The following is a 9,712-nucleotide window of genomic DNA, read 5'->3' on the forward strand; positions in this document are numbered from 1 at the left end:
TACAATATACCAGAGTTGGTAGGCACGTTCCCTGCCCACAAAGAGCTCACAGTCTAGAGGAGACAGATTTCAATTACCATTTCTATGCAGATGACACCCAAATCTCCATCTCCAGCCCTGATCTCTCTCCCTCTCTCCAGGCTCGCCTCTCCTCCTGCCTTCAAGACATCTCTACTTGGACGTCCTCCTGTCCCCTCAAACTTAACGTGTCCAAAACAGAGCTCCTCAGCTTCTCACCCAAACCCCGTCCTCCCCCTGACTTTCCCATCACTATAGACGACACCACCAATCTTCCCGTCTCACAAGCCCATAAACTGGGCGTTACCCTTGATTTCTCTCTTTCAACCCACATAGTCTGTCACCAGATCCTGTTGGTCCCACCTTAGCTACATCGCGAAAATCCGTCCTTTCCTCTCCATCCGTATTGCTACCACGTTAATACAATCTCTCATTTTATCCCGCCTGGATTACTGCATCAGCCTCCTTGCTGACCTCCCGACCTCTAGCCTTTCTCCACTCCAGTCCATACTTCACTCTGCTGCCCGGATCATTTTTCTACAAAAATGTTCTGGAAACGTCACCCTGCTCCGCAAGAAACTCTAATCGTTGCCCATCCACCTCCGTATCGAACAAAAACTTTCCACCTTCGGCTTTAAAGCACTCCATCACCTCACCCCCTCTTACTTTGCCTCGCTTCTCTCCTTCTACACCCCAGCCCGCCCACTTCGCTCCTTTAGTGCTAACTTTCTCACTGTGCCTCCATCTCGCCTGTCTCACCACTAACCCCTCACCCACGTCCCACCTCGGGCCTGGAACGCCCTCCCTCCTCAAATCTGACAATTACTTTCCCCCAATTCAAAGTCTTTCTGAAGGCCCGTCTCCTCCAAGAGGCCTTCCCAAACTAAGTCCCGCTTTTCCACATCTCCCACTCCCTTCTGCGTTGCCCTGCCTTACTCCCTTTGCTCTCCACACATCCCAGCTCCACAGCACGTACCACAACACTCTCTCATTTTATTTCTCCTTTCGTCCTTTCCCCCTCCCAGCCCCAAAGCACTCATGGACATATCTCTCATTTTATTTATTTGTATTGATGTCTGTCTCCCCTACTCTAGACTGTGAGCTCATCGTGGGACGGGGACTGTGTCCAACCCAATTTGCCCGTATCCACCCCAGTGCTTAATACAGTGCCTGGCACATAGTAAGCACTTAAACACCACAGTTATCAGCCTTTCCTTCTCATTTTCCAGCCCCTCCGCGGACCGGCCCGGGACAATGAGCGGAAACGCGTCCCAGCTAGACAACGAGACCCTCCTGATGCTCCAAAATCCCACCATCGCCATCACCCTGCCGGTGGTCTACTCCCTCGTGGCGCTCATCAGCATCCCCGGAAACCTCTTTTCCCTGTGGCTCCTCTGCTGCCACACCAAGCCCAAGAACCCCTCGGTCATCTTCATGATCAACCTGAGCATCACGGACCTCTTGCTGGCCGTGTTCCTCCCCTTCCAGATCTCCTACCACCTCCAACATAACAACTGGATCTTCGGGAAGACCCTCTGTAACCTGGTGACACTGATGTTCTACTCCAACATGTACTCCTCCATCCTCACCATGACCTTCATCGGCGTCGAGAGGTACCTGGGGGTCGTCCACCCCCTGTCCACCTCCTGCTGGAGGAAGAACCGTTACGCCGTGGGAGCCCTCGTGGCCATGTGGACCCTCCTTCTGGCCACCCTGTCCCCCCTGATCCTCACCGACCTGACCTACGAAGTCAAGGCCCTGGGGGTCGTCACCTGCTTCGACGTGCTCAAGTGGACCATGCTGCCCAACTTCGCCACATGGGTGGTCTTCCTCTTCACGCTCTTCATCCTGCTCTTCCTCATCCCCTTCGTGGTGACGGTGGTCTGTTACGTGGCCACCATCCGGGAGCTGATCCAGGTCTCGGGCCGGGATGGAAACAGACAGGCCAAGAGGTCCGTGAAGCTGGCCGGGATCGTCCTCCTGGTGTTCGTCACCTGCTTCGCGCCCAACAACTTCGTCCTCCTGGCCCACATGGTCAACCGCCTGTTCTTCCAAAAGAGTTACTACCACATCTACAAGCTGACCCTCTGCCTCAGCTGCCTGAACAACTGCCTGGACCCCTTCATCTACTACTTCGCCTCCAAAGAATTCTACCAGAATTTCCAGGAGGTCTTCAGGCACAGCAGGATCTGGAGCAACAGTTCGGAAAACCGCCGCGAGAGCATCTTCTCAGGGCAGACCATGTCCATGTCCAGCGACCACGGAGACGGGACGGAGCCGAGGAGACACGCTAGTTTGATGAGACAGGAAAGTGTGTTTTAGACCTGGGGAAGCCATTTTGGGAGCATGAGGGGGCGGCGGGGGAGGGAATTGGGGGTGAAGGAGGAGGGTTTGAGCTGCGGGTAGGACCCGCCCTGACGATTGGACATCCGGTGGGGTTTCGGATGCCAAACCGATAGGCTCTCCCGGCTCCTGAGGAGAACCCGAGGGGCGATCTTAGGTGGGGAGGGGGAAACGGACCTGAAGCTTCTGTTTCCGACAGAGGCCTCACGTCTGAGGGTCTCCGTACCCAGCTCTGGGCCACGTCTGGGGGCAAGATGGAGTCCTGAGCTGGGGAGACGAGCGAGGGCAAGTGCCAGTCGGGTTAAACCTTCCCGTGTCGGAGCCGGGGAGGCCACCTTCAGCCTTGCCCCGGGCGCAAAATGTCTTGCGACCTCATCGTGGAAAAGGTGGAGATTGCCGATCTGGCCCTTGAGCGAGAAAGACGCTCATCTCTCCCTCCGCCTCCGGTTGACTCCGAAGGGGCAGAAGCCCAAGGTGGAGGCAGCCGCCGGCCACTGCCGACCGGAAACGCCTCAGGCACGTCCGGAGGGACGTTTGTCGGCGGGGTTGCAAGAGAAGCCGGACAGGAGAAGAAGGCTTGAGGGATGAGCAGGGGCGACTGGAGAGAGACCGAGAAGTAGAACCGGCCTCACCCTTGGCTCCCAGACTCCACTGGGAGGCAATACTGATGTCTCTCTCTGTCTCTCTCGCTGGGGGGTTGGAAGGCCTCCTTCTTTTCCAAGATTCACGGGGCCAAGCCTAAACTGGCACCCTCAAAATCACTTTGGGCTTCTCAAGGAAGAAACCTTCCCGCTCTCTAGATGGAGGCAAACTAGATGCCGGTTGAGACGGAAACAGTCTAGGCCCCTTCTAGGCATCCGCTGAAGCATTTCTCAACTCAGGGAGCCCGACTGTGCATTCGTGAACTCCAACTCAGACTCCGTACATCCTCGATGAAGCTGCCGTCCCCGCCCCCTTCCCCGAGGCTGGTCTTTCCAAAGGGGGCTTCTCCATGACTGGCAAGATGCTTGAGGGGGTCTATTCGCCGACTCCTCCTCCTCGGCCCTGTCCCCTCACTCCGAATTTTAGAGACCAACGTGCGTGAAGCGGCTGACGAGAAGGCCCGAACTGCCCCAACCCACGGTGGACCCAAACCGGGGCAGTGAAATGTCACCTCTCTGCCTCACCCAGAACTCTGTGGACACCAGACTCGGTCTCCCAGCCTGGCACTCTCCAAGCCCTTCACTGCGGGCGGGGGGGCTTTTTTTGGGTTTCCGACTCCCTCCACCTCCACCAACCCACCGCCCAGGAGGGATTAGTTCTGGACTTTTTAACGTCTTTTTGATTTTTAAATCTCCTCTCCCCAGGTCCTGCTAGCAGTTCCTATGACTTCCAAGCAAGGCCTATGACCCCAAGGCCTTGTGGCAGTAGCAAAAGGGTGCGCCGTTGCAGATTGGGGTCCCCCCCCGAGAAAATGATTACATTATTTCAAATGCCCAGTGTGATACCGCTGGAATCCATTCATCTGTCCCCCTTCCCCTTTGGTTTGGTTTTGATTTCCCTTTGATCACGGTCGGCAGCAACCACTTTGGTCTCTGCAGTATGGGCCATCCCCTGAAATGGCTGTCCTAATGGTGGAATTTGTTAAGCGCTTGCTATGTGCCAGGCACTGTATTAAGCAATGGGGTAGGCACGACTGATCAGGTTGAATACAGTCCCTGTCCCACATGGGGCTCGCAGTCTTCATCCCCATTTTCCAGATGAGGTAACTGAGGCCCAGAGAAGTGACACGACATTCCCAAGGTAACCCAGCAGACAAGCGGCAGAGCTGGGATTAGAACCCAGGTCCTTCTGAATCCCAAGCCCAGGTTCTAGCCACTAGGCCTCGCTGCTTCTCTCATTGTCCCATACCTTGGATTCTGTGTTGTAATCACTCAATAAAAGTAATGATAATTACTAATTGTGGCATTTTATTAATAACTTTTAACTTACTAAGTGCCATGCCCTGGGGTAGGTGCAAGAATTCCTGTCCTATACGCACTCACAGTCTAAGGGGAAAGGGAGAACAGGGATGCGATCGTCTTTATTGAGCACTTACTATGGGCAAAGTACTCTACTAAGTGCTTGGCAGAGGACAAAATAACAATAAACAGACACATTCCCTGCCCACAATGAGCGACAGACAGAGGAAAGACGGAAAGACAGAGGAGGGACGGACAGAAGAGAGAAAAACAGAAAGAGGAAAGACAGAGAGAGACAGAGAGAAGAGACACGGAGAGATATAGGAAAGACACGAAGAGAGAGGAGATAGGCAAAGATAGAGTAGAGAAAGAGATACAGCAAGAGACAGAGAAAGAAGAGAGACGTAGAAAGAAAGACACAGAGAGATAGAGAGTGAGACAGCTAGCGAGACAGGGACAGAGACAGAGTGAGGATAATGTTGGTATTTGTTAAGCGCTTACTATGTGCCAAGCACTGTTCTAAGCGCTGGGGTAGACACAGGGGAATCAGCTTGTCCCACATGGGCTCACAGTCTTACTCCCCATTTTACAGATGAGGTAACTGAGGCACAGAGAAGTTAAGTGACTTGCCCAAAGTCACACAGCTGACAAGTGGCCGAGCCGGGATTCGAACCCATGAACTCCGACTCCAAAGCCCATGCTCTTTCCACGGAGCCATGCTGCTTCTCGTGTGTATCTCCTATCTCTGTGAGGAGATACAGAGAGATCAGGGAGAGACAGAGCGAAAGAGAAACAGAGAGAAGAGACAGAAAGTGGAGACAGTGAGACAGAGGAGAGACAGAAAGAGGAGACTGACACACTACAAAGGAGAGAGAGACAGAGTGTGATAGAGGAGAGACAGAAAGAGGAGACAGACACCCTGCCTAAAAAGACAGAGCGAGAGGAGGACAGAAAGAGGAGACAGAGGCACACAGACAAAGAAGGGAGACCGAGAGAGGCAGAGAGGGAAGAGACAGGAAGAGACAGAACACATAAAGATGGGAGACAGAGAGAAAGAAGAGACAGAAAGAGGAGACAGTGGCACACTGACCAAGAAGGGAGACAGAGAGAGGCAGAGGGGGAGAGACAGAAAACGGCAGAACACACAAAGATGGGAGACAGAGAGAGAGGAGAGACAGAAAGAGGAGACAGAGGCACACAGACAAAGAAGGGAGACCGAAAGAGGCAGAGAGGGTAGAGACAGAAAGAGACAGAAGCACACAAAGATGGGAGACAGAGAGAGAAAGGAGAGACAGAAGGTGGAGATAGAGGCACACAAAGATGGGAGACAGAGAGAGAAAGGAGACAGAAGGTGGAGATAGAGGCATACAAATTGGGAGACAGAGAGCGAGGAGAGACAGAAAGAGGAGACAGAGACACACAGACAAAGAAAGGAGACCAAAAGAGGCAGAGAGGGGAGAGACAGAAAGAGACACAACACACAAAGATGGGAGACAGAGAGAGGGGAGAGACAAAAAAAGGTGACAGAGGCACACAAAGAAGGGAGAAAGCGAGAGGCTAAGGGAGAGACACAGAAAGAGAGAGAACACACACACAAAGATGGGAGACAGAGAGAGAGAGGAGACAGAGGCCCACAGACAAAGAAGGGAGACCAAAAGAGGCAAGAGAGGCGAGAGACAGAAAGAGACACAACACACAAAGAAGGGAGACAGAGAGAGAGAGGAGAGACAGAAAGAGGAGACAGAGGCACACAAAGATGGGAGACAGAGAGGAAAGACACAGACAGACGGAGCGTGAGCAGCAGGTCGGTTTGAAAGTGGAACCAAAGTCACAGGGGATAAAATGGCAGCACCCCCTGCTTCCCCCTTGTGGTCTCGGTGAAGTTTGCCATGGACAACGCTACCGGTTGGATGGACGGAAACTGAGAACAGATGAGGCAACTGAGGCCCAGAGAAGGGAAGTGACTTGCCCAAAGTCGCAAGCTGACAAGAGGCAGAGCCGGGATTGGAACCCACGACCTCTGACTCCCCAGGCCGGGTTCTCGCCACTGAGCCACGCTGCCTCTCTGGGCCTCAGTTTCCTCATCAGCAAAATGGGGACTCAATACCTTCCAGTTACATTGTGAGCCTCGTGTGGGACCTCATTACTATTATCATTTTAATCATATTGAATAATAATAATAATGTTGGTATTTGTTAAGCGCTTACTATGTGCAGAGCACTGTTCTAAGCCTTGGGGTGGATATAGGGTCATCAGGTGGTGCCTCGTGGGGCTCAAAGTCTTAATCCCCATTTTACAGATGAGGTCACTGAGGCACAGAGAATAATAATGGTGGTATTTGTTAAACACTTACTATTCATTCATTCAATAGTATTTAGTGAGCGCTTACTATGTGCAGAGCACTGTACTAAGCGCTTGGAATGGACAATTTGGCAACAGATAGAGACAATCCCTGCCCAATGCCTTGCTCATAGTCTAAATGGGGAAGACAGATGGCAAAGTTATGTGCAGAGCACTGTTCTAAGCGCTGGGTTAGATCCAGAGAACAGCGTGGCTCAGTGGAAAGAGCACGGGCTTTGGAGTCAGAGGTCATGGGTTCGAATCCCAGCTCGGCCACTTGTCAGCTGTGTGACTTTGGGCAAGTCACTTCACTTCTCGGTGCCTCAGTGACCTCATCTGTAAAATGGGGATTATGATTGTGAGCCCCAAGTGGGACAACCTGATTCCCCTGTGTCTACCCCAGCGCTTAGAACAGTGCTTGGCACATAGTAAGCGCTTAACAAATACCAACATTATTAACATTATTATCCAGGGTCATCAGGTTGTCCTGCATGGGGCTCACAGTCTTCATCCCCATTTTACAGATGAGGCCACTGAGGCACAGAGAAGTGAAGTGACTCGCCCACAGTCACACAGCTGCCAAGGGGCAGAGCTGGGATTCGAACCCATGACCTCTGACTCTCAAGCCCGGGCTCTTTCCACTGAGCCACGTGGAAAGGACTATAATAAATACTTGGGAGAGTACGATGTAACAACAGAAATATTCCCTGCCCACAACAAGCTCACACTGTAGATTATCTTGTAGCTGCCCCAGCGCATAGTACAGCATAGTGCTCGACGCATAGTAAGCGTCTAACACAGTGGAAAGATACCGGGCTTGGGAGTCAGAGGTCGTGTGTTCGAATCCTGGCTCTGCCACTTGTCAGCTGTGTGACTGTGGGCAAGTCACTTTACTTCTCTGGACCTCAGTTCCCTCATCTGTAAAATGGGGATGAAGACTGTGAGCCCCACGTGGGACAATCCGATTACCCTGCATCTACCCAAGTGCTTAGAACAGTGCTCTGCACATACTAAGCGCTTAACAAATACCAACATTATTAAAAGGGTTTCACTTTTCTCAGTTGCATTTGTACAAAGTGAATAATAGTAACAATAATGTTAGGTTAAGCGCTAGGTGCCAGGCACTGTACTAGGTTAGAAAAGCAGCATGGCTCAGTGGCAAGAGTCAGAGGTCATGGGTTCGAATTCCGGCTCTGCCACTTGTCAGCTGTGTGACTGTGGGCAACTCACTTCTCTTCTCTGTGCCTCAGTGACCTCATCTGGAAAATGGGGATTGACTGTGAGCCTCACATGGGACAACCTGATGACCCTGTATCTCCCCCATTGCTTAGAACCGTGCTCTGCACATAGTAAGCGCTTAACAAATACCAACATTATTAAAAGGGTTTCACTCTTCTCAGTCGCATTTGCACGAAGTGAAGAATAATAATAATAATGTTAGGTTAAGCGCTAGGTGCCAGGCACTGTATTCATTCAATAGTATTTATTGAGCGCTTACTATGTGCAGAGCACTGTACGAAGCGCTTGGAATGGACAATTCTGTACTAGGTGCTGGAATGGATACAAGGGAATGGGGTTGGACACAGTCCCTTCTCCTACGTGGGGCTCACAGTCTCCATCCCCATTTTCCAGATGAGGTCACTGAGGCCCAGAGAAGTGAAGCGACTTGCCCAAGGCCACACAGCAGACAAGCGGCCTTGTGAGTGTCTTGATTGTCCCATCCCAAATGTGGTATGTTCTTGCAATTAGGAACTCCCAATATGGAGGGAGGTCTTCCTCTTTGACACGTGCTGTTTTCTCTCTCTTGGCCTCTTTCTTCTCCTTTGGTGTCAACCAGAATAAAGAAGACACAAGCTTTAGCTACAAACCCCAGGGGTTCAGGCACCGAGATGCTTTTTTATAAAAGTGGTCCTTAAGCACATACTATGCGCCAGGCATTGTACTAAGCACTGGGGTAGAGACAAACTAATTGGGTGGGATGCAGTCCCTGTCCCGCATGGGGCTCACGGGTTTCATCCCCATGAAGGGATTGGGTGAAGGGACTGAATTCTAAATAATAATAATAATTATGGTATTTCTTAAGTACTATGAGACAAGCACTGCACTAAGCGCTGGGGTGGATAGAAGTCACTCAGGCTGGATGCAGTCCCTGTCCCTCGTGGGCCTCATGGGTTTCATCCCCATTTTACAGGTGAAGGGACTGAAGTCTGAATAATAATAATAATAATTATGGTATTTCTTAAGTGCTGATTATGTGACAAGCACTGCACTAAACGCTGAGGTGGATAGAAGTCAGTCGGTGTGGCCACAGTCCCTGTCCCTTGTGGGTCTCACGGGTTTCATTCCCATTTTACAGGTGAAGGGACTGAAGCCTAAATAATAATAATTGTGGTATTTCTTAAGTGCTAAGTGACAAGCACTGCACTAAGCACTGGGGTGGATAGAAGCCAATCGGGTTGGAGGCAGTCCCTGACCTACATGGGCCTCACATGTTTCAACCCCATTTTACAGGTGAAGGAACTGAAGTCTAAATAATAATAATAATTGTGGTATTTCTTAAGTGCTATGTGACAAGCACTACACTAAGCACTGGGGTGGATAGAAGTCAATCAGGCTGAATGCAGTCGCTGTCCCACATAGGCCTCACATGTTTCAACCCCATTTTACAGGTGAAGGGACTGAAGTCTAAATAATAATAATTGTGGTATTTCTTAAGTGCTATGTGACAAGCACTGCACTAAACGCTGAGGTGGATAGAAGTCAATCGGTGTGGCCACAGTCCCTGTCCCATGTGGGCCTCACGGGTTTCATCCCCATTTTACAGGTGAAGGGACTGAAGCCTAAATAATAATAATTGTGGATTTTCTTAAGTGCTATGTGACAAGCACTGCACTAAACGCTGAGGTGGATAGAAGCCAATCAGGCTGGACGCAGTCCCTGTCCTACGTGGGCCTCACATGTTTCAACCCCATTTTACAGGTGAAGGGACTGAGGCCTAAATAATAATAATAATTATGGTATTTGTTAAGTCCTGGTTATGTGACAAGCACTGCACTAAGCGCTGGGGTGGA

General features: G+C 51.1%; 1 protein-coding gene across 1 annotated transcript in view; it reads left to right on the top strand.

Moving 5' to 3' along the window:
• The window catches only part of LOC100074818 (P2Y receptor family member 8), a 36,662-nt gene extending 34,286 nt beyond the window's left edge, over window positions 1-2,376 (top strand). Inside the window, exon 3 of the mRNA XM_029079611.2 lies at window positions 1,248-2,376. Within this exon, the coding sequence (XP_028935444.1) occupies window positions 1,248-2,340 (1,093 nt within the window). The 3' untranslated portion in view covers window positions 2,341-2,376. The remainder of the gene's footprint in view (window positions 1-1,247) is intronic.
• The last annotated feature ends 7,336 nt before the right edge of the window (window positions 2,377-9,712 follow it).

This window comes from Ornithorhynchus anatinus, chromosome 15, assembly GCF_004115215.2.
Source record: "Ornithorhynchus anatinus isolate Pmale09 chromosome 15, mOrnAna1.pri.v4, whole genome shotgun sequence".
Lineage (NCBI taxonomy): Eukaryota > Metazoa > Chordata > Mammalia > Monotremata > Ornithorhynchidae > Ornithorhynchus > Ornithorhynchus anatinus.